A 26,579-nucleotide genomic window follows, 5' to 3' on the forward strand; every position below is an offset into this window, starting at 1 on the left:
TTCTCACGTATCTACTTTTAGCTATTTAATATGTTTGGATGCAGCAACATTTGCAGCAAGAACAGTAAGATTTTTCTGTGCATGGTTCAATGAGGGCTACCTATTACTGTTCAAGTGGGAAAGAACTGATTGTTGAAGTGTTATGGAAGTAAATATGTTCAGATCCACCAGGAAAATTTTCGGTATATTTTCCACAATTGCTAATACAGTGTGTTAATACACATATGTAATAGTAAAAAATATAATCTTAACACATTATAAATCTTCATGTTAATTATAACCAAAGTACTCAGTAACCATTTGTAGTAACATTTAGCAAAGAATAACCCTAAGGTAAAACTTATACCTGACTATACTGACACTCAAAATGTTCTGATTTTTTTCTTTTCATTATTTTTCTGTGCTTTAAGTTTAAATCACTGTGCAAGTCCTATCACTTTCACAATCCAAAAGTATAGGTATTCTGACTACTTAAAATATTTATCGATATTGTTTAAAATACAGCTTTGTTTTTGCTGTCTCCAGGACACACTGCATTTAAACATTATGTCTCCAAACCCAAAGGAACCAAATGACCTGGGAAAAATACATAGACATATTCTTGAAAATAATGATAGCTATCAATCAGCTGAATATTGCATTATCCCTTTTGCAATTATATTAGTTTTTAACTCTGAATATATTTTCATATGAGAACCTAAACTTAACGTGATGTTATTTTTTGTTTCGACCCTCCTCCTTGTGTGTGTATATGCACGATACGGCTCAAACTATTTGTTAGCATATACTGCACTAAGTACACATATGGGAAATGCCAGTGCAGACTACTGTGGGAAAGATTAACATGATTATATAAACAGCACAGACAAGAACATGGAATTTGCTCTGTACTTCAGCCACAATCAGCAATGATTCCACTATTGAAATCTGTAGAAGTGTTTGACCACAGTGCTTTGGTTTCACAACAGGGATATGTGTATTAAGCTGTCTTGACTGAATTGTATTTCTTCATGACATGGCACAATAAAAACGCATATGTCTGAAATTTCAGATTAGCTAGTTTTGAGGATTTATGGCCTTCCTACAGATTTTGTGGGGGTTTAATATTAACAATAATAATAATAAAGCTTAGCATTCACAGAGCTCTTTTAATCTTCACAGAATTTTGCAAAAACATCTAAACAATTTTTCACTGTTTAAATGGAACTGAACTTTTGAAAATACAAAAGCAATCCGAAGAAGTTTCTAAACCCTTTTTGCTGAAGTGTTAATACTGAAAATGTCAACAATGTACTGTCATGCTTTTGAAACTCAAATTATAATGTTCAGTATAAACTATCCTCATGTATTTGTGTGCCATTCAATTCAAAAGCTAATGATAACTGCTTCAAATGACAATATTGTTAGCTGCAGAACTTCCTGTAATTGTTAGAAGAGCTTTTCATTGCAAGCTAATCCAGTAATGATAGACATACTCATCCTATAGCAATTCCTATGCATGTAAAATGGTCACAAAACTAATGGAAATATTTATGTGCTGCTGTCCCCAGCAAACAGCAGCCACCTCATTCCCTTCTTCAAAATGCTGTGAGATTCAGCTTTCAGATGAAGGCAACTACCATTTTAGACATATAAATGTAGGTGTCAACATATGTTTTGGACTCCCAGAAGAACTGGTCAAGATTCAGTCACATCAGGCAGCTGCCCACAGGGTTTAGAGAGCAGTTCAATTGAACGTTTGTAAGATGGCCATTTCAAGGTGAAGCTAAACCTTTCTCCAAGCTCTACCAACTGTGTCGAGTCCCCCTCCCTTGACCAAAAAGGGCAATAAGCCATGTAATTCTTACGTGGATCCTGAAAGCTCAACCCCACCCTGAGCTAAATGTCTACACAGCAGTTCTGTCTGAGCTAAACTTTAACTTTTTCCAGCAGCAGAAAATTTAAATCTTTGGTGCCTGCAGAGCTGCTGCGAGTAAAAGTGAATAAGCAAAGTTGGCAAAGAAGAGAAACAACCCTAATTTCATGTGGTGTTAGGAGTGAAATTGTAAACATACTCAAAATCCCTTGGGAGCTTCAGTCTCCTTTGTGGGATTTTTTCATATTAGTGATTTAGATCCTTGAAAAAAGTCACCTACTTATCTTAATTGATGAACACGACATGGAAAGGATATTCATGGCTTGTAGATTATATTTGCCATTGCAATGGCAGCAATGTCCTCCCCTAAGAGCTGAAACGAAGTTGGCTGCTGCTTCTGGTGTACAATTGCTTGGTCAATTCAATTAATCCTGCTGCTGATGCCAGGACTCAACTATTGGCCAAATGATAATCCACAACCTCATTTTTTCCACGGAGGCTCACTCATTTACAAAATCAGTATTGAGTGCTTGTAGTTCCACATATGTGAGATGGCTGACAATGTTTATTAAGGATAGAAACAGCATTGTGTAAGGACAGAAGCTAAATGACAAGCCATTCACCACTGCCAGTTCTCAGTTCTTCTGCCATCAGACTGGCATGCGCTGGGATGATGGACTGAAAACAGACAAAAACAATGACACGTTTATAAAGCCAGCCGGCTTGTTTAAGTTAGCCAGGCGGGGTGAACACATTCAGTCCAATTTTTGCCAGATATTGCTTCTTATAAAAGAGGTCAGAAGGTGCGCTGGCCAGTAGCCAAACCTTGACAAATTTGTCCCCTCCTCTTTTGCTAGTGAAAAATACCTTGCAGGCACAGTGCACCAGCTAAGCTAGGTCTTGCTGTTTCGCCTCCCCCTCTCCTTGACTGCCTTCAGGGCTTTAATGGTCCTTTTTCGAATTTTTGGCAATCAAGTCAATATGGGAGTTTGTCCTCTCCTGCATTTTATTTTGACCTTTGTCGGGATCCAAGCAGAATTTTTCTGACAACTACTCTTCTAATGAGGGTACCTTGATTATAGGCATTATTGTGATTTCCCTCTGAACCAGCATATGACACTCAGCTTTTCTTATCATGATTAGACCTGGTCTGTTATCACAGTTATAACTACCTTTCAGAAAAGCCATCTGCTTTCCTGGGAAAATCATTCTAAAGAATCACTGTGGGCAATGGATAATCATGGGCAGCAACAGCAGTAGCTTACAAAAAAGGACGACTCCTCTTCCTCATTTCCTCCCTCATTTCATGCAAAACTTTGGCATATTATAAAAAATAATACAAAAAAGGTAATACTGCTATGTAAATATATATATTTTTTAAAAATTGAAAGGATGGAGACCAGCCTTTTCCCAATCATTAAAAGAAAAAAATTAATTTTTCTGCCTTATCTCCTGTGTACATATACGTATGGCCAGCTGGCTGAAATACGACTGTCTTCTCATCTCAGACACATGAAGAAACACATACAAAATGTGGTCAGTTTGCTATGGATAAGCACAAACATATGGGGACAAAATAAGAAAGGCACAATCTGAAAGAAAAGTAGCAGGGAGCTTTAAAGACAAGAATAAATCATTGCGTAATTGCATTAGCAGTAAAAGGAAGAGCAAAGAAAAGGTTGCTCCCCTGCTCAGTAGTGAGGGAATGATATTGACAGATGATGCTGAAGAGACCTAAGGCTTAATGGTCTTTTTTCTTTGCATCTGTCTTTGTTGATTGCAAGCAGGTGGCCAGCACAATTGATAACTGCCACCAATAACACAAAGATCTCCAATCTAACAGCAAAAGAAGTAGCAAGAAACTAGTTAAGCTAGTTAAGCTAGTTGAATTTCATCCAACACCCACAATTGTCTGAGGTTGTTTCAGACCTTTTTCTGTAACCAGGAGAACTTGTTAAGGGCAGCTGAAATACTGGAAAGACAGAAAAAGTCAAACATCCCTCAGAGAAGAAGGAAAATTACACTCATCAGTTTAACTTCAATCCCCTTTGAAACAAACTACTAGTAAGCACAGAGAGGATAATGGGACGAGCAGTAGCCACACAGATTTATCAAAACATATGGCCAAGTCAGTCAGATTTCCTTCTACAACACAGTAAACGGCCATGTGAACAGAGCAGAAACAGTACATCCGAGGCTAAGAAAAACAGCTACAGGACGGATACAACAGGTTGAACCAGGCACTTCCTACTGTGTATCTAGAGAGTAGCTTTCAGTAATTCATAGTCATGATAGATGGATGGATCAAGACATTTTCTACAAGGATCTCTCTCTGAATTTACCCAGAGTTTTGCTACTGAATCTGCAGAAAACTCTGGAGGAAAGGATTAACATTTCAAATGTTCTTAAAAAATAGAGCAGACTTCAAAAATAAAATTATCTTCAATAACAGCAACTGGAAAGTAATTTACATAGCTGAAATAATTAAGTACAAAATTAAAAGTAGGGGGAAAATCTGTAAGTTGCTTTTTCAGGAATGGATCTGGATGCTCTACTGGATAACAGATATCTACAAGTCAGCAATGTCAAGCTGTTGGGGAAAAGAAAAAGACAGTGGGGACATAACAGCAGTCTCCTGCTACATAAGGAGGAAAAGAATAATGTTTTTGATCTCTAAGGTCAGTACTAAGTGTTTAAACTGAAGCAAGAATAACTGAGACTAGATACTGTGGGCAGGGGAACTTTCTAATGAAATGTAGCAGAAAAGTTTGCTAAGGGAAGGTGTAGTGTGTATGTCATTGTGAACTGGAAAAAAAGGAAGATGAAAACCAGGTTGGACGAGGCCTTGGGTGATATGATTTAGTGTAAGGTGTCCCTGCCCATGGCAGGGGGGTTGGAACTAGATGATCTTAAGGTCCTTTCCAACCCTAACTATTCTATGATTCTATGATTCTATGAAACAAACATCTTTCAGGAATGACATACCCAGGAGATCCTACCTTGGAAAAGTGATGTAGTCTTTCTTCTAGATCTATAATTCTGCACCTACATAGAAATTTTACACACATATTTTTCTTATGTCTTGGTTCTACAACAACAGAGAAGCATAACGGGGACTACACATATAAAAAGAAAAAAAAAAAGAAGCTGCTCACCACCTTGAAATTAAAGAAATGCATCTACACAATCAGTCAGTCTTAATTTTCTTTCTCCTTCAACAATCACAGCCTATTTGCCAATTAGACTATGTGATAGTACTTACTGTCTCTCTGAAGTTCCCCTCCCCTCAAATCCCACATGCAGAAGAGATGCATGAGCATTTCAAAAACTTTTAATGAGCTACAACCCAGGAGGGCTGTAGTTAAAAAAAAAAAAGGAGGGGAGGGAGAGGTAAAGGTGAGAAGGCAATTGCTGTAAGTGCTCTAATACATTAAGAAGAGAATAACATGTTCATTTTATGAGAAGTTACATTAAAGAAGGCAGCAAAATACAAAGGAAGATGTAAAGAAATTAAAAAATACAGGAGAGGAAGTAAATATGCATATAAGCAGGTGAAGGGCAAACACCAATTTGAAATCAAGTTATACTGATGAAACTAAAGAAGGCATTAGAATAATTTCTTCTAACCTGGTTGACTCTCTCCTGTATTTCACCTCTACCTTTCCTGATTCCCTGACTTTCTTGATACTTCCTTTATTTTTCCAAAGTGAATATATATGCCCCCAGCAGAGTATCTGCTGTCTTGGATCTTGGAGTAAACAAGCAAAAATACTTGCTTATTTGGTTTAAAAACCTGTAAATTACCACCTCACATTCCAATCGAGCTTTTAGGCTACTTTGCAGTTAACCGTCTGCATCATTTCGGGGCTGAGGGTATGCACTCCGAATTTTCTTAAGGATATGTTTCAACCAAAGGTAAATGTATGAAGTATTTAGGAGGTATAGGTCCTCCTGCTTTCAAAACAAACACTATCATGACTTAAATTTTCTTTCCTTATTTTCTTGTCTGATCCAAGGGTCAGTCACCCCAGCAGTGGAGGATCACCCAGATGGGTCTGTTATCCTGCTGGGAAACATGTTGCATCAATGATTCTATGATTCTATGATCAAAGAACATAATTGCTGTCTGTAAGCAAAATGGAACCTAGTTTTTCTTTTGCATTACAAAACTGGCCAGAAGAGCTGATATTTACACCTATGACAACAGATCCCTGATTGTTAGATTAATTTAGCTCTAATGTCCTACTGAAGTAGAGAGGAAGAACATAATGAGGTTCAGCTACTGCTGATACATGACTTGAGAGAGCTCCTGCTTCCATCCCACTTCACTTTCAGAGCACTGGTTTCTGCTCTCATAAGGTCTTTCTTAGACCATTTCTTCACCTATTTTTTTTTTTTCTTCCAACTGGAGAACAGTTTCAGAAAGCAGCACTGGTGGTAACATATGAATTCTGCAGTTAGATGTGCAAGAAGCAGCTGTTCCTGTATGTGCAAGAAATAAAAGACAGAGGCTATATACCAAATATATACTGATACCATATATCAAATGGTACCATACATCATACCATATGTCAAACCACTCATTCCCAGATACTGCAGGAAGTAACTGGAGGTCCAGCTACAATACTGTCACCAGTTGGTTGAGCTGAGCATATCTAGCATCTACGCTACTTTAGCTGAAGTCGAGTAACAAAATTCTGAAGTCAGGTAAAAATTCTGCTGCTAGCTCTATTTCAGCTCCATTATTCTGTGTTTCTAGACTACTATGTATAAAGTAGCCTAACCCTGAAGTTGCAAAATGAAACAGTCTGAAGTGACAAAAATATACAGTGGAAAAACCTCACAACAAAGCAATGGATTATGTGGATCGCATACACTAAAGTTGAAAGAAAAGGAAAAGAAAAAACCTTCTGCCAACAAAGAATATAGCTTATAAATCAGTATCTTTGCTCAAGACTCAAAAAAATAGCACCCACAACACCTTTCAGAATTCAGAAATTCAGAATTTCTAAAACCTTGCTGGGTCACAGTACTGAGTGAGAGCATAGATATACAGCATGGCCAGAGAGAAAAGCCAGGTTTCGTATAACTCATTAAAATTATAGTAACTAGTTGCAAAATAAAGGTTCCAGCTGTGGTCTGGAGGGGGAAGCTATCTGCCTGCTGTGAATATATCATTAGCTGTCATTCTAATTAGCCAAATACCTGCTGCTGCATATAAGAAAGGAAAAAAGGGTGGGTTTTGTGCTTTGCCTTACTGTTAGACTCTCGTAGTGCAGTCTGGAAAACCAATGGGTTTTCAGGTCTGCTCAACTTCTAACCTATTGTACTGTTTAGAGAGTTTATTTCCCAGATTTTGGTGACAAACTCAGCAACAGTAAGTTCAGTTTGTTAATAATTATGGTATACATTTTTTAATTCTCAAGTAAGTATTTGCTACAGCAACTCTACAACTAACAGCATAGTTTAAGCGACATCAGGTGACATACTGCTGCCTTATTAAGTTTTTGGCATTCTAAAGTGAACTACAACATATCAGTGCTCTTATTTAGAACTGAAATTTCTAACACAGCACTGAACCCACATGATCTGCAAGACACCTTAACCAAATCTGTAACTCAGAATATTATAAAGACCATGTAAATTATGATTTTAAATATACTGCAGGGGAGTTGGCTGGACCTTGCCATGTACGAAACTTCAATGTCTTGAATCACTGTAAAGGAGTAATAGAGAAACTACATTTTGTCTTAAAACCCCTATATTGACAAGATGTAGATGGAGAATATGAGGAACCTTTTAATAAAACTACTTCAGCAACTGTTACTCCACAAAAGCTTCAATTTACATGTCTCCCACAGCCAGAATTTTGATGAAGTAGAACTGGTCTGAAATGTTTTTCCAAAGCTCAATACTGTCATGCCTCATTTCTGTGTTCTCTTACAAAAATTACTGCCATTGATTTGTTTTCACGTCCTGCACCCGCATCCATTATGTGAAAAACCACTGTCAAAAACAATGCTACAAATCTCAGTGAAACTGGAATATCCCTTGACAAGCAGATCCCATCTCAAGTGAGAATGAGAAACACATTGCTCTGATTTTCTGTTTCACGCAAGAATTTCTTTCTTTCCTCTCTCATGGGCTGGGAAGGGGGTGGAAGTTTTATCAGAAAAAGTTTTACACAAGTCACTTCAGAAAATATTTATATTCTGAATGTTTGCAGTAAAAATCACTTTAAAGGTAATAGTTCTCGTAAAAGCGGTTAAGTGGCATCAAAATACTGCAGCAGCAAAACTAAACCTGAACCTTTGTATTTATTTTAAAGGCACAGATAGCATGCTATGTAAGAAACAAAATTCCTCTCCTTATCATGGTATGTTGTCTTTTTACCTAAAAGTAAGATGAAACTGCTTGATGAAAATATTTTGCTTAAAGGAAAAAAAGTTGCGGTTTTCCAATAAAAATATTATGGTCTCACTGGGAAATCTGGAAAGACACCAAGAGTGTCCTGCTGTTCAGTCCCCTACTCCATCTGATGCTTTAACAGTTCCAGATGGCCTTTACTACAGGATGACCTCCCCTCTATTCTTTTATTATGACCTTTGGGTCACAAATTATATATAGGATGCTGCTGTCATTCTGTAAGACTCTGTTGTACTCTTTCATCTAAAGAATAAAGATGCTTAACATTAAAACTCATCTTTCTTAGGCTGACCTTCCAATTGATGGTCAAAACAGACAGTTATTCCAATCAATGTCATTGCTGGAGAAAATCTGTTTCATTTTCTTGCAACACTGACATTAAGAAACTAAGGCATGGCTTTAAATCAGATCACTTTTGCAATTCTACTTGGCTAGAAAGCATAACATTATATTCATTCAAAATACCAAAAATATTGCTGTAACAGTTTTGATGAATTACATTGATTAGAAGGATGTGGTAGGTTCGTTTTCTGTAAGTTACTGATGTGGTTTTCATGTAAACTTCATTGATAGGAGGTAATAAAACTTTATGTAGCTTTTATTAATTATTTGTCTTTCTATCATCATAAATGAAACATGCAGAACTTGCATAGGAAAATATAATAAATAGACCAAATGTACTAAATAAAGTAATAAGGTTAATTTCTTTCCTGCTGTCAGTAAATTCATGTTAGCAGTCTCTCATCAGCTTGACATCAATTAATGATTTTAATTCCAGACTCTTGTCACAATACTCACCACCCTTTTGTCTAATTAAAATGGATGATGCATGATGAAGGGAAAACACAAGACTTCTGTTCTTGTTGTAACATTTCTATTCATTAGTATACTTTTACAACAACGAGCTTATGGCCTTAATGGTGTTAGAGAAAGATGAAGAGAAGTTTATTATATGTTGGAGATGAAGACCCTTATACCCTTAGGAAACACAGAATACAGGAAGCATTTTATGGAATGACTGAATCCTTCAGAAAAAAAAAGCAAAAAAAAAGCAGTGTTATTTTAGTTACTAATGAACAGACAGAATGTTTCACTCTAAATTTGGAAAAAAATCATTACCTGAAAAACACCCACTGAAATCGTAGCCTTGTTTGCATTCACACAAAAATGCTGTCAGCCTATCAATTGATCTCCAAAAGTAACAGCAAATCTGCCAATACCAAGACAAATGCCTCATCCATCTCTCCCAGATGGCACCTCTGCAAGACCCAGATCCTCTATCACCTCTCTCACTCTGTACAGCTGCAGCAGCATCGCCTCCGCCCTCTAACCACTAACAGCAACTCCCCAGTCCCCATTAGAAACAGAGATTTCCCATTCTTAATGCCCTGAAAAGCCCTGCCAAGGTGTCCAGCCTGGCACTCCACGGCAGGGAACTCTGCAACCCTGCCCAGGGAGCTGCTCTAGCAGCCCTATGACACCCCAGCGCCAGCACTGGTGACATCTACACAGACACTTATACCAGTAACAGCGGAATGATGCAAATTGAATTCCCTTTGTAGCCTAAAGGAAAAAAAAAGGTTTTGTTTTCCAAAACAGAAAGTGGGGACTCTAGCCAAACAGGAGGTTTCTTTTCCTATGCTAACTACATATATATACATGGCAAGCATGGTATTGCTTTGCTATGCATTAATTGTCCTCCAACAAGTAGAGGAGAGACTGGAATTATACTGCTGCTTTTCCAGAGCAGAGGAAGCCCCTGCCTACAAAAGCCCCCATCTGACCACTCCATCATCATATGTCACAGTGCTTCCACCTCTTTCATTCCCTTTCCAAAGGTTTCTCCTTATCTCCTCAAGACTGATCCTCACAACACAAGTGTTTAAGAAACTGATTTTGTACCAATTTCAGTGAAAGCTGACTAGATTACAATAAATAAGATTAAAACACTTTTATGTTAACCCAGACTGAACGTTAGTTAAGCCCTCAAACAAGTGTATTAACCAAACAGAGAAAATATCCTGTAGAACTTTGGAGAGGAGGAAGTGCCTCTAGAGGCAGATTAAAGCATAAGCACTATTCACTTACAGTTGGGACTGCATACTCTGAATCATAAGATTTCATTAGAATTGCAGTTTTCATCTTTTAAGCATTATCTAGCAGTGAACCACACTGGAAACAGCTGAATTTCTTGAAAATTTCACAAAGAAGTATGTTTATTTAATTCCTCTGTTATCTACTACCCAGGTAGAAAGAGTAAAGTTGTTTGAGTTTGCTTGAGGAAGTCAGTTCAAGGTTGAAGACAGCATGGCAAAGAGAGGCTCCAAGTTAGCACATATATAAACCAGCTGTGACCTGGCAATGGAATAAAGCTAACTGAATTCAGGTCTTACTTGACTTTCCCAGCACTGCAGTACAATTGCTTTCTTAGGAGACACAAGGCCAAGTTCAGACAAATAATTGCTTAGTTTTGCCTTCAGGTTTTGATTGGTGCCATTGCTGAGGAGAAGCATACTTTCTATCAGCACATCAGAGCCCATCTGGGTTTTCAGATCAGTGCTGGGCAGATACCCAAGCATAATGCAAGCAGACATTTTTTTGTGGAGTAAAGCAGTGTTGAAGAATAGTGACATGGGGACAGCGTCCTATGGCCTTAGATGAACTGTTAATCCATCATTTGGAGAATTTACAAATAGCAAGCATTTCACAGAAATTTTGGTAAGATTGGTGGGTGGTCTCCTCAGATGACTCTCCTGATTATTCCCGTACTCTATTTATTTCATTGATAACTGTCTGTATTTTCAACTAGGTAATTTAATTTTCTGTTCAAAATTACTTTTAATTAGTAAATACGTACCATATACAGCTTAAAAGATATGCTCCTTAATAAGAAATTATTATTAATAATATATTTCTAAAAGGCAATTTTATTCATTTTAATCACGGTAAATTGAAGAAGATTAATTTTCTTATTTGTTTCATAATCAATATGAAAACTACTTTTAAGATTTTAAGTAAAATACTATTAAAATTTTCAAGTCAAAGCATAATAATTCCATAAAATCGTGGGCATGATTGATTTTTTAATGGACTGTTCAGTTGTTCTCTGAACCCCTAAGGATTTTTTTCTCCTAGCTTCTCATACACAGTAAATTCATTAAATCCAACCTATTTCCCCACAGTATTGCATCATTATAGAGGTATATAGCATCAAATACCAAGTAAAATAGAGCAAGTGAATTTTACTTCTAAAGACTGAGGAAGAAAAACCCACAGAAAACAAAGTTAAAATAGCAGCCATTATGAATCAACACTGACAGTAATATTTTACTTATCTCCTAGTAAGCATGAGGGATTTTTCAGTTAATTTGCAAGAGTACTCATCATTAATAGCATGTTTCTAACATCATTCTTTTACAGGATCAAAAGGAAACTCTCTGCAATCTAACTACAAAAATATTTAGTCTCTATGGACCAAATCAACATCTGATTTTTTTTCAGAAACATAAGTAAGCACCTCACACATTTGGTTGCTATTTTATTGTCTTTTATTAGTTGTACATGCCACTGCCTCAAAGAACTTGCATTCTTTTATAGACATAACACAAAGGAAAGCAAATACACGGTTAGGGAAAGAGGAGGAGGAGGAGGACCCGTGTTACAGTAACATCAAGGTGTTATGAAGTTCTAGCACATGCATATTCTGCAGTTTCACTGGACACATAAAATTGTTTTTTATGACACATGAGGAGTAAGATTCCAGGAAAGATTCAAATTGGTTAGCAGAACTTGATGGACAGGGATTAGGAATTTTCTTCATGCATTGTGGGCTGTACAAATAATGTCATGGTTCTACCTTGGTACCCAGCGTGACTATTGCAACCTCTCTTACATCACCACATGGACAGTCTATACTCTCACCATTCTTACTGAGAGAGACAGAGAGACACAGAGAGACAAACAGAGAGAATGGAGAGAGAGAAAACATTACTAACACAAATCTGAAGTCTTTCTTCTTTGAATAAATGTATGTGGCTGATTTTCTGGGGACCTAAGGTTACTAAGAAACCCTCAGTGCTGGACAAGCCTGGTTCAGCAGAGCACCTTAAGCCAGGGATTGGCATTGTGCACATGTAGCTGACCCTTCCCTGCCCTGAGCCAGCTGGAGTGACGGAGGCATCTTTCAAGGGCTCTGAACCCTTGGCATGAGTTCATCCACAAAGTGGCTGGTCTGGCCATGCGTAAAGGAAGTTGACTGCACAAACACCCTCATATACTAAGTCACTTATTTCCTTCAGTTCCAGTATTCTCCTTTATCATTTAACCTCTAAGAACACTACTTTTAAATACAGGAACAAATTTAAAGACCCTGCTTTGCTTTTATTAGAAAAGAGAAAATAAAAACCAATCAGATAAATAAAAAACAACAAAGCACTGTGATCTAGCCACCCCCTACTGTCAGAATGGATTAAAGACAGACATGAATAAATTTTTACATCAATTTCTGCTAGTTAAAGAGTTAATTTTTCCCACCATGTAATCCAAACAGATGCTCACAAATTATAGTTTCTGCAGTTTAACAAGTTACTGTTGATCTTCATTAACTAATAAACACTAACAAATAAACTAGTAACTAATAATCTTCATTAACTAATCATACCCCTCCGTAACTATAACATAAATCACTCAACCTTAAAAGAACTGAAAGGAAACCATTTTAGGTTTAACTGAAGACACTACACAAGAGTTACTGTGGCTCTGCTATTCCAGTGAGCTGTTTGAGTGATGAAGCCATTACTTATAAACTTCTGTTCTTGACCGCAGAAGACCAAGGTGCAGAGATGATGGCTAAAGAGATCATTGTGACTAACTAGTCACACCCTCTGTACAAGGACAACAAAATTGCCCTCTGTAGTTCCTGCATCAATCCTCAATTTATGGCTGAGCCATAGCATAATTTTTAGATAAATCATTTGAATTCATAGTTCACTTTTACTGCTAAATGTGTCTGAATCTATTTACCACTCAACATTCAAACTTTGAAACCCTTTAGTTTGTCCCGTTACTGAAGAGATGTCTACTAAAGGTGGTTTTCTCTCCACACACATTCCTGTGTATCAGTTAATTTCTGACCTAAGCTTTCCAAAATTTTGATCAAATTGATATAAGAGATATTGATAAGAGAGTCTAGGCCCCAGATATCCAGGGCTGCAAGAGACAGAATGAAAAGTAGATTGGAAATACTGAGAAAATCATGTGACATATATATTATATAGGGTTTTAATGTTAAGAGAGGCTGACAAGGAAAAATAGAGGTACTCACCACTCATTTTTACAATTAGCAGTTTAATATACATATCATTCCATAACAGACTGCATGACACATAAATAGACTGAACTCCAGTGACAAATATACTGTAAGTATAATTTTTAGTTTTTTTTTCTAAATATATAAATGAAAAAAATAGATATGCAAGACTTTCAAGAAAAATACAAAACATACTTCATTCTATATAAATATTTGTATTCTGAAAATCTCAATAAAATCAATTATAGAATATATAGAGAAAACATTTCATTACTTCAGTCTCCTCAATAAGGAAAGGAGGTCTGAATCTGTAAAAGATGCTTAATTCAGCCAAAGAAGCTGTTTATACTAATGTTCAAAATAAATCCAGCTTTGTCTTGTTATTTAAAGTATATAAACATTTGGGAATTTTCATCAATGAAAATTGAACTTGAGTTATTCAATTTAAAAAAACAAACTCTCTCTATCAAGGTTTAAGCAAATACTGAAGTCTACCTCTCCTGTTCTTGCTTCATTCGTATTCTCTCCTCTTCTGAAGTAAGAGCTTCCTGCACTTTTATTTTACCAGTTTTCTCACTCTTGTCATCTTTGCGATGTTTGCCAAACCTGTTAATAACACACAAAAAAGAATCTAACTTGTGAAATGAACAAAACTGTATTTTTCTTTTCCTATGACAGAGTCCTCCAAGAAGGGTTGCTTGGAAACCAGGAAGGTACAGACCTCAGAATCTCAATCTTTAATATCGTCTGGCTGCTTTGGGTTTATTTTGTGTAGGGTTTTTTTTTTTTCTAATTATTTTTATATCATTCCTCTTAAAATTTTATAGAATTCCTCATGTAAGAACAGAAAAACCCCAAAACAATAGGATTACATTCCTTATTTTTCTGCCAGCATTTTGGGGTCACTATTCTTAAACACACAGCCAAACAACGTTTTAGAAGTTACTTAGCACTATCACTGCCAAAGAACACAACTCAATTTTACATTAAGTAAAGGCTTCACATATGAACTGCAAGAGACACAGCGTTGTATGTCTGACATCTGCCCAGAGCACAGTACCACCCTCCACCCCCACCCTGCAAGACCAGTTTCACCACACAGTGGATGCCACCCAAGAATGTAAATTTATTCTCTTTCAGCACCAGGTTCTTTAAAAACTTTATTACTCATGACTCTTTTCTGCCCTGGGTGTTCCAGTGCAAAGAGGGTGAGTGGAGAAATGGAGCTGGCTGGGGTCTCCCAGACAGAGCAGCATCCTGCCAACCCAATGTTTGCCCTTTTCACGTCTCCTCTTCCCCTCTGCCAGCTACATTTCAAGTATTTTAGGTTTCTTCCATATTTACACATTCCACTGTTTTCTTTTAAAATTTCAGTTTGGCATTTCAGATAGATACTCAATTATTATTAGGACACTATTGCATGTGTTCCTTAGACATTTCAGGCCTACTGTGAAAGGAATTACTTTTATATAGAGCAAACTAAACAAACACTTAAATATAGCCCTTAAATGCATCTACAGTTGAGATGACAATTTTCTATTTAAGGCAAAGTGTCTATTAAACAGTGTCTTATTGTAATACCTACCTATTAAATGTGGGATCATTTATAATACCAAAAGCAGCAAGAATTTTACTCTTTTAAATCAAACACTCAGGTGATAGCAGACTGACAGTTGTGGCACTTCATGCTCAGGTTCACGTCAAAAGGGAGATGAAAGCACTGAAACGTGCAAAGTCCAGCAATGGTGCATACAGGACAACCCAAATGCTCACAAACAGTAAATAAACCACAGAGTTCTTTAAACTTTCTTCTGACCCATGAATGTAAACTTTTAAAAATATTTAGAGGCCATTAAGCATTTATAATATTTTCCCATTTGTTCCTATTGATTCTAGTACAAAGCTATTGCGTGGGTTAAAGACATATCACACAGTAACCCTGCAGAATGATCAATTTCTGGCCACACAATCAAAAGATATTATTATACTTCATAACCATGCTTATAGCTCTTAGTACAACTGTTTAAAAACACAGCTACACAAAAAAAACAGCATAGGAGCATGTACACAAAAGCGTGTGGCTGTTCTCCACAGTTCCCAGATTGATGATTTCCAAAGTAATTCAGGCATCTGATAGCTAAAATTGTTCATTAATAACCATCTGAAAAGGGAGATGCAGAGGACATGATAGGGTTAAGAAACACACTATAGCACACAACAGCACATAAAGTTAAGTCTAATTTTATAATTTGTTACACATAAAACTGACATACATAAAATCAGTGACTAGAAACACCAGCGTGTATCTTTTAAAATATCCAGCTATTTATTAGAGAGTAGTCAAAACCATTATCAAAACATTTACATATATGCCATGAGAGATTCAAATCAAGTTCTGGATGCTGTACACCAGACAAGAGAATGGTTAATTAAAAATTGCCCTAAATCCTCGAGCCAAGAGAGGAGGTTTAGCAGAAAAACAGTGGAACTGAGCCATTTTACCCTGAAACACAGAGAGTGCCAGGGGTGGCAGGAGTCTGACTGATAGAACACTAAGAGCCGTGAGGAGACACGTAACATATGTGGTACAGTAGCACAGCATCTCTGGGATGCCCGTGTTTGCTTCTGTCTCCTGTCCTTCCTTGACCCATTCAAAACGTCAGGCAAAGCAAAGGAACTGAATTCTGGAGCAGCCAGTTTATTTTTGGAAAAAAGAACTAGTGGTTAAAAGATCAGAAGAAAAAAAAAAAAACAACAAACATTAAATTAAATGAGTACCTATTAGGTTTTGGCAGCAAAACAGAATTTCCACCACCATAAATCAATTCATTGCAAGTATGAACAGAAATATATTGAAATCAATACCTTATTAAAAAAAAAAAAGGTACATAGGAAATTTCTAATAATCCTTGTAAGCAACCTGGTAAATGCCTGGTCAGGCTGCATGATTGTGGGGAGAGTATTTCTAAAGTTAACATGTAATGCAAACCTAGCAAAAATAAATGGTTTGAGTTTTCAGATCTAACCGCCCAAGTCCAGAACACACCACGCTCGTGCTGCATTTCAACACAGGCATTGGCAGGTTTACCACACAGACAGCGCTCGGAGCAGCAGGAGAGTTCAATTTGCTCTGACTCATGAGCAAGACGTGTCAACAACACTTCTCCTTCAGGTTTTTCTTCTGATCGTTCCTTCTGCCCCCGGGGACCATCCTGATCAAGTCTCCAGAAGACATCTCTGGTCCTTCCCCAGGCACTTCAAAGGGCGGCCATACTGTTCCCACTCTGACCGGAGACTTTTCAGTGCCCATCTCCAACAAGCTCTGTGGTCATCCTGGCAGTGGACAGCCTGGCAGAATATGAACCACGGTGGTCTTGCAAAGTTGCCTTCTCTGGACTTTGTCACCCACAGAAGTGATATATCTGCCATAATCACCACTGCCTGCAACAAGTTCAGCAACATTAACTGCACTGTCCCTATGCTTGAACCTAGAATAATCAGTGCTGTCCTCCCCCCTCCCTGATTGAGACTTTGTGTTTTTAACACCATCATCGTCAAAATAGCATCTCCATGATACTCATAAGTCATGGAGTTGCAGAACAGTTTGGAAACACGCTGCCCTAAAGAAGTTTGGCTCTGAACAAGTCTGCATACTTTCAGCAAGACCTCTGTACAAAAAAATATTTACGAAATCAAGATTTCTCTTTTCCACCGAGACTGCAAGTCTAACAGCATCTCTGTTAAGCTTCAGCTTACAATAGTAGAAGTGACAGACAAACAAAGGAAAAACATTTTCCAGGCTCCATGAAGCACTTGAGAAAGGTGTTTAAAAGAACTACGATGGGGTTATATATGTACATGCCCCTCACTCCCAACACCCCTTTTATTTCTGTAGGACCAGTCAACACTCTCCACTCAAAACATCAGTCAAAGGTTTTGGTAAGATTACTCTTGCTAACAATGAGTGTATTTGATATTTATTTTGATTAAAAGTTTTTGGGCCATGAAGTATGATTTATAGTCATAATAAAACCCAACAACCCAAATCAGCATCCTCTCCACCAAACTTATAACAGACATTTATAAATTATTGAACATTCATATTCAGGCCAAGTTTAACTACAGAAGAGCAACATCCAGCAATACTAAGGTACATCATTAAAGCGAGCTGCTAACACTCCCTCAGCTGTACTGCAATAACTACACTTGTGTCAACCTATTCAAAATCACCAGCCCTTCTAATTTCCTCAGGTAGATATTTCCTACTCTGCTTCATGAATATTAAATAAAACAGGACACTTAGAAATAAAAATAAGAGCATTCAGACCACTGAAATTCTAACAGTCTATGCAATATCCTTTCAAAATACCAAATACACATCCCACAGCCAGTGGTAAAGCCCCCTCCCTGCTGCTGTCCAGTACCCCTTGTGTAATTGCGTGAGTCAAAAGAAGCAAAGTGTGGGTCAGGTCCCCAGAATTACTCCCAGTATTTAAACCAGCCCAATTTGAATGCATTGGCCCACTGAAAAGATCTGGCTTACCTTCATATAAGTTTCATGTTCTTAAACGTGCGAATAGCATAGACTTGCCCCATTAACGTTCATGTGTGTGACACCTTCCCCACAGCCCACCAGAATTTGCATCATTGTAAAGCTCATTTCTTTACTGCTCAGGTACTCAAAAGGAAGGGAAGATGGAATTAGGATGTATGTCCCATGCATGACCCATGGCAACTTTGGAATCTTGCTGCTTCCAATACTGCTTCTTCCATAATGCATACACTGAATGTTCTGGCACACCCACATAATAACTTCCCCTGCTGAAGTGACTGCTCATTTAATAACAACCTCAGGCTGGAAACTCCCAAAGTGCAATTGTTAATGATATCTCCCTTGTAAAATAGCAATCACCATCCATTCGTCTTGTGTCAGAGACTCTAGGCTTTTGCAAGGACATAGCCTTGAAGATACTGCCAAGTGATTTGCTCCCAGCCCTTGCTGCTCACTTCACAGATGTAGGAGATGATCTCCACTGTGTGCAGCTGGTTAGCAAGTGCCTGAAGCACCTGGAGATTTTCAGGTACTTGTCTGAACCTGTGATGGTATCATTCTTGTTGCTGTGAAGCTGGCTGCTGGATACTTGCTGCAGTTCTTACAAATGCAAATGAGATGACAACTTTCCTTCTGAAGCAGACAAGAGAACTCCAGGGCTCAGGATCTGTGCACAGCAATGCTCCTTGCATTAGTGAAAAGGAGGACAGAATTTTAAAACAAAGGTAAGGACTACTGTTGGAAATGAAAAACAAAGTAGTGCAGAAAAGGAGCATCTGTGACACTGATGTTCAGATAATCCTGGGAATCTAATTCCAAGCTCCTGTCATTTGCTAAGTTCAGTGCCAACAATTTGTGAGCTATGAGCCCTACCTAAATCAGTGCACAAGATACCAACACTACTGCATGATGTGCAGCAAAATCACATACACAAGTTAACATTTTTATGACGAAAAAAAGTTCAGATGTTAAAGCAAGAGCTACACCAGGCACTGAAACACCTGCAACATAGTAGCCACCACATACCCCAGACTCAGTTCTTAGCAGAAGAACAAAGAATATTGTTATTCATGGTGGAAAATAAAGAACAAAAGGAAAATGCACATTTTCCTGCAAATCCATAATAATAATAATAATAACAATAAAATTACCATCCTGTTCATAAATATGTTCTTTCATAGATAGAGCTTAACACTTTTTTGAGGACGTATACTGTGTGGTTATAAAATAATCTTTAAGATAGTAACAACATTTATAAATACAGGAACACTACCTCACATAATAGCTATTCAGTAGCAATCTCATCTAAACCCTGTTCTAAAAACTATAGCTAAGAAGTAGTTTAACTTTATTTTCTAACTGCATAAACAAAAGTTTTAAGAAAAAGCTTCTATGTCTAATTGAAATACAGGTTGCAAATTAAAAATACCCTGTCTATCCAAGAGTGTGAGAAATTGATGAAAGAGAGCAACTGAAATCTTGTTCACTCTAATTGCCAAGATACTCCAGGGTTCTACTTAATTTATAGCTTCTTAATTATCCTTTTACATTAAGGGTTAGAGAAAGTTTCAAGATAAGTGCAAATGCTCAGTCATATTCGTAGATCCACAGACTTAATCCTCAAATTCAGCCAACAATAGCAATCACAGTAAGTTAAGAAATTGAAAAATGTAAGAAGACCATTCTTTAAGATTATGATCTCTAGAATATAACAGCCAAATCACATCAGAGGAAAGGACCATCCTCAGACCCTGTGATACTAGTTTGTCACATTATTTTTAATAAAAAGATGAGAACACAGACCTCTATGACCAAAGCTTGACCCTCAAATAGAAAATCCCATGAGCTCTGGATAATCTAATCAAATGAAAATGCATATCCAAACCTCTCTGTCAGTCCCTAGCTGGCTTACTTTCAAGCTTAGTTGCTTGAATGGCTGTCACCAACTAGGAGGTGGCCTAATCCAAAGCCTATCACACTCAACAGCACAGCACTGACTAGCAAGTGCCTACAGTGGCTTTAGACCAATGCATCAGGGCAACTAAACAGTACAAGACTCAGCAGACAAGACAATGTAGCAGAACACTTAAAGAACGAGCTCAAACTGCAAGATGATGCCATATATATATATCTGTGAAATGTACGTAAGATGCACGTTGACAAAAAGAATATGCAAATGTTTTTGCATACATAGAACAAAGGAAGAAAAGAGGATGTACAAGTGATAGCAACAGAAATTCCACATTTACAACTTATAACAAAAATAGCTCCAGTTTAAAAGAATTTATATCAGCATCCTTGATGCAACAAAAATAATACATATAATCTGCTAAATGGATTTTACTCTGATGCGTTACTGATGAGATCATTGTCGTCTGCCAAATCGTCCACATATTTCATTAGAATAAAGAGCTACAGGAGAAACATGCATTAGCTGATTAATGAAAAAAACACAAAAATTGATTGAGACAGAAGTTTAGCGGCATTACATTCCATAATAGAAAAAAGACCATCATTAAAAATTAACAAATGGTAAGTGTCTTGAGCTATTCTACCAACGCTTTCTGTCTTCAAGGCATGCCCCTTTCTCCATAGCAGCAAACATTATTCACATACATACAACCTAACACTACTCGGAGGCTTTTGCAATTACTTCTGTAATCTTTTCCCCGCTGATGTATCAGCAAAATGATAAGATTTATATTGCAAAAGACTATGGTGACACAAAACTATTCTGTTGCTAAAAAGACATTAATAAGCATAAACAAGGATTCAACTTAGCGTTCAAACAAAAATCGCCCTGGTTAGTGATGACTTGAGGATTTACAAGCCTGCCTCTCCAAGCAGAATTGTCCAAGTGCTATTTTGAAAAATATGCTTGTAAATGCAAACATTTACATATTTGCAATGAATTTCTAGAAACAGCCAGTTATCACATGTAATCAAAATATTAGATCAAATTCTACTGGTTATGAGGGAGCGGAACGACTGCTGTACAGGCACTGATGTACAGGCAGCAGGAGCAAGGCATCTTGATGTAGGAACTTGGGGAAGTAGTTAAAATGGACATTTGTAACATTTAATTTTCCACAAGTTTCCTTGCCTATGTTAAAACTGATAAAGCAGCTGTCCTTCTGGTGCAATACTCAGCAGAAGATCCTTGCCAGGTGGGTTCCTGCACAACGCTGCTGTCCCAAACCAAGAAAAGTGTATTAGAAAAGGACATAGTTAACTCACGAAGAACACTTCTGAAAAGGTATACTCTTACCTCTTCAGACCAATGATGTTTGCCTTCAAGCAATAAACTCACGTGCTCAGCCATGAATATAAGAATTAAAAGCATGAGAACTCAAGTGGTTACCACTTCAAATTATCATCCATCTCTGAAGTTACCACCCTGTGCATGTGTACCGTAAAGCATGTGAAGGTCTTCTGTGTTTTATTTACACATTCTCTCTCAACAGCTTCTGCCTCACTTTCCAAATATTAAATATCATTTTTCAGCACTGTTCAGGTAGAGATTCTAGTACATCGCACTGAACTAGGGCTACTCAAACCCAACAGCCAGGATGGCACACAAATCGCAACACTTCATGTGCAACATCACTGGTGATTCCCACGACAACATCCTGGAAACAAGTGGAAACAACATATGGCATCGGTAACCGTTTCCAGCCACTGAAGCTTCATCTGCCTGTCTTTGAGTCAATAGCCCAACTTCATAGAAAAGGGTTATGATGCCAAACCAAGAGACATGTCATGAGGTTTCATTCAATTATTTTCATAAACAGTTTTGATATCTTTATCTGAAAGGCATGACACAACAGGCAGAATATTATTCACACCAAGTCGCTCTCTTTTCACAACTTAAGCATTTGTAATATTTACTTCAAGCATAAAATGGTGAAACTTTTAAAAACAGATTTCTTTTAAGGAGAGACCATCTGTTTGCAAATTTCTAAACAGAAGATAATCTTCTTGCATTACTACTCATGATTGCCTAAAGCTAGCTAGAGCCATTGAGAGCTCTAATAAATAAAAAAAAAAAAAGTAAATCACAAGAAATAAGAAAAAAGCTGACAACTAATCCAAACTACTGCACTTTAAAAGCTGTCTGAGAAGGACAAAGGAAGTGGGGATAATTTTACAACGATAATATCAGAAAGACAGCAACAAGTCAGCAGACAGACAAGAGATTCTTCTGCTGTCTGGCCAAATCAACTCAGCAAGCAATACCACAATGTACTAAAAGTCACCATAAATAACTCGTTTTCATGGTGGTCAGCCAAAACCTGTTAAACTGTGGACTGCGGCATCCCTGAAGGAGTCAGGAATAAAAAAGAAAGCTTCTGCTTAGATACAACTGTGTTAGTAATCGTCAATGATGGAAGCAACCACAGAAGCAATACATGACATTTTAATGGATGTTTCATAACAGTCTAACCATTATAAAGTTTGCTTGTGTGGCAAAAACTCTTTAATGTTGTGTATATATTAAAAAAAGAGAGTGGTTGTTGACCACAAAGTTACTTGCCCTAAAATTAAATTTGACACACTAAGTGTCTGTTATCTGTCATTGAAGAAAGTAGCTCATACATGTGACACAGCCAAGCTAATTCAGTCTTTTAAAAGATAATATAATCTTAATGGGCAATGTATCCTTTCATTTCTGCTGTATAATGTACTTACAAATGATTCTGTCCCCCCTGTCAGACAAAATTTGCCCATCAAGACTGCAGTGCCCTGTTAGGTAATTCAGTACTGGTCAGTAAGATGTTAAACAGTAATCAAAAAACTGTAAATACAAATTGGAAACAAAAAAAAAACCAAAAACCCAAACAAAAAAAAACCAAGGAAAAAAGTGGCACTTACAAAGCAAAGCGCAGGCTCCTGAAAGAGTCTGAGTGAAGGCCTCCAGTGCATCAACTTGTCTTTCACAGACTACATACATAGAACCAGACATACTTTGCAATAAATTAAGACCTTATACAGGGATTAAAAAAAAATCCCAAATTCTAAGCATCAGCAGCAGTCTACTTTTAACAGGTGCCTGACTATCTAAACTGGAATGTACTTATTCTTTTATAACATAAGCAATTTATCCGAGTTGAGTAAATTGTTCCTTCCCTGTGTGCTCAGTGCCAAGCCCAGCCGACCCGACTGTTCCTTGCCCACACTGTACTGAGCAGGTCACAAACCCTTACCCCAGAGCTCTCTGCCTGACAGCAGCTGCCCTACAGCCACACAGCGAGATGGGCACACTTCTGTTACTGCATTTGTCATAGTCCACAGATTAGTTTAAGAACTGTGTACCAATTTCAGTATTAATAATGCTATATTGTATGCTTCTAATTACCAGTGTCCACTGAGAGCGCTTACAGAGACTGTTTAAACCATGGCTACTCTTCCAGGCGTTCTTTCCTGAACTATACTTCTAATTCCTGCTCTGTTCATTTTAATGCATTATTGTTTCAAAATACAATGCTTCAAAATTGCAAATTATGTCTGGCTCAAGGGCTGATTATGAGAAATACTAGCACTTCTGCCTCTGTGTGAATAACTCACACAATAATGAGCGACTGATTGAGCTCCAAGAAGTCCAAATGATGAGAAGGGTCAATTTGAACATTCCTATTAGCTTCTTTTGTTAAATCTAACACTTTGCCAGGCCAGAGACAAATACTGCATCTGGTTACCATGATTTTTTCCAACCCTACAGAAGTACAATTTAGAAAATGGGTACTGGTCTAAAGGCAGACCTTATAAGAAATGCTAATGAAACATCAAATAAAAAAAAAAAACCCAAACCAACATTTTACTGGCACTCAAGAGATGGGGGTGGGGGAAGAGAAGTTGCAAGGGAAATTTGCTTCAACACTTTCCTGGCAGAAAAGATGAAAAAAACCCAACCCTTAGTAATAGGAAGTCTTCACGACTCCATTTTACAACTGAAAGGCGTATATATGAGCATGGCCCGGCTCATGTAAATGTGAGCTATAACAAGAAAATCACTAAAGATGCTCACTAAGCACATGCAACAGGCAAAGAAATGAGGGCACAAATGTAATACACCAGCTAGTTAGACAAGGAAATTGCAGTAACATTATTCCAACAACTTAGGCTTGCAGCCTTGCAATTACAATGCATAAAATCAGCATAGGTTAACACAAACACAAAAGAAGTTAACCAACATACTGGCAGGTCATTTGGAACCTTCCAAAGATTAAAACTTCCCTACAGATCTCATTACTTACAAATGTTAGTATGTCAGTCAACACTTTTTCTGTCAGTTACTGAAAATCTTTGCTGATACACATCTCCTAGAAAATAACCTCTGTAGGGTAAATTCAGCAATAGGTGATGTGTCTATATCTTACTCCTCATTCACATATTTACACTTACAGGAGGTAGTGAAGGCATAGGTGATTTCCAGCAAAGGAAAACAGACAACACTGTAGAATCTGTGAGGCAAGCTTAACTAAAACATACTTAAAACCCAGACAAATGTACAGCTGCCATTCTCTTCTCAGGGGATGCCTACAATACCAAAAAGTAACTCCCCTTGCTGAGCTACAGCATCCAAGTGCTAGTGGCTGTAGACTACAGTTTAGGATCCACTGTCCCATCCTGGGTCCTACAGTGCCACCTATGTGGCCCTTTAAGTCTCCTTGGGGATAGATCAAATTCCTTTGCCAATAGGATACTTCTACAAAGTGCTTCAGGGCACAACTCAAGCTTCATTGAATACCCCTGAATCATTATTGCCACAAAAAAAAAAAAGGGGGGGGGGGAGAAAAAAATTACAGATACATTATTTTGAAGTTTGTTACAAGACAGAGCTAAGACAAAGGATGTAGCCTGACCCAAGGCTCTGGTTAGAATACGTTAATATGCCACTGCTGGCTTCACATATCTCTGACTATTCTATCAGCCAATATTCTGCCCCGTGGCATGAAAATTTAGTTTACAGCCATGGGATCTCTAGGTGGAAAATGAAGAGTGAGATTTTGCACTGCAGCAGCACCGCTGGAACAAACAGTCTCTGGAGAGACTGCAACAATACTCAGGTGGATCTTTGCTGGGAAGTCAGTCTGGCAGTGAGTCCCCACAGCAGCTGGCACTGACGCTTGCCCAGAGCTACCTGGAGCCCTGGAGATGCCCAGCATCCTGTTGCTGCCAGTACTCAGAGCTTGAGCTGTCTTCATGACAACTACAGTTGAAATGACTATATCAATTGCTGATGGGGCAAGCTGGGAGCTGAAATTTCCGATTGAAAAGGTGCACAAACCGGGACTTTCATGGGACTAATTCGAAGCAAGACATATGGGGTGATGGCACATTTTTTACGTTCCCGCCCCCATGCAAGTAAGCTACTAGCACAGAAAATCTCAGACCTGGACCGCTCTATACACATTCGTGCATGCTCAGGCACTGTGATTGACTGGGCCTATGTTTAGTTAGAAACCCACACAGATGATGTTAAAAAGAAACCCAAACTTGACATCAAAGATATACAGTTCCTGACAAGTTCTTCTCCAAATGAGATCTGCTCTGCTCATGCTTGGCACTGCACACAGTATTCAGTGATTATCACTGCCATATCAGTATTTCTTCTGAGTATATATAACATAAAACAAATCTTAAAAAAACATCAAAAAAAAAAAACCCAGATGGAACTGGCACTGAGTCTCTGCATTTTACTCATCTCAAGCAAGCAGTTTTCTTCCTTTTGCAGTTATAAAAGGCAAACAGAATTAGCAAAGTATTAGGAGCTCCACAGATGATATCAGGACTCCAAACAGTTACAGATGATAATACTGTTGGTATCATTACTTGCTCTGCAACATCACAGAAAAAGAATACTTTAACTGTAACACTATATCTGAAACTCCTGCTTGTGGAAGCATGTTGCATTCTGAATTTCAGGAATTTAGAAAGATAACATCTATAATAACATTGTGAAACATTTGAGATTTATTTGTGGTATGCTGCTGTTGAAATGTGTAAGAGCAATTCAGCTTGCATGCTAAATACCTGGTGTTGAGTACGCTAGAAGCACTTGCAGTTGGTATAAAAATAAACTACTTCCATTATTGTAATACTCAAAAATGATGACACAACTAAAATTCTAGATGTATTTTTGTTATTATATCCACTTTTTCAGAACTTTTAGACCTAATCCATAAACTTTATTTCTGATTAGACATTTTCTTACTAAGTACTACCTGTACTTGGTAAGTACTTAGTGCTGCTAAGTACAGCAGAAGAAAAGGAAATCTACCTACATCTTCAGTCATCCATCTACCATCAAACTAAGCTGAGCATCATCTGGAAGCCATAGACAGTATATGTTTTTAGAATACAAATATTTTGTATTTCTACAACACAGGAAACATCATAGGATATCAAACCCCGTGGAAACCTTAGCATAGACAAGA

At 37.7% G+C, this 26,579-nt stretch overlaps 1 protein-coding gene across 14 annotated transcripts in view; it reads right to left on the bottom strand.

The window, feature by feature from the left end:
* Window positions 1–26,579, bottom strand: part of PARD3 (par-3 family cell polarity regulator) — a 450,998-nt gene that overhangs the window by 105,470 nt on the left and 318,949 nt on the right. For 9 of the 14 annotated variants that reach the window (XM_057432818.1, XM_057432817.1, XM_057432816.1 and 6 more), the window contains one exon: window positions 14,085–14,195. The exons of 3 other annotated variants lie outside the window; for them this stretch is intronic. In XM_057432818.1, coding sequence (XP_057288801.1) covers window positions 14,085–14,195 — 111 coding nt within the window. Of the gene's footprint in view, window positions 1–11,813; window positions 12,211–14,084; window positions 14,196–15,896; window positions 17,031–26,579 lie in introns of those variants that run through there. 2 more of the 14 variants (XM_057432820.1, XM_057432821.1) reach the window with 2 other exon arrangements.

Source organism: Pezoporus wallicus, unplaced genomic scaffold (assembly GCF_028554395.1).
Source record: "Pezoporus wallicus isolate ANWC-B61680 ecotype Strahan unplaced genomic scaffold, APGP_CSIRO_Pwel_v1 scaffold_2584, whole genome shotgun sequence".
In the NCBI taxonomy this organism is placed as follows: domain Eukaryota; kingdom Metazoa; phylum Chordata; class Aves; order Psittaciformes; family Psittacidae; genus Pezoporus; species Pezoporus wallicus.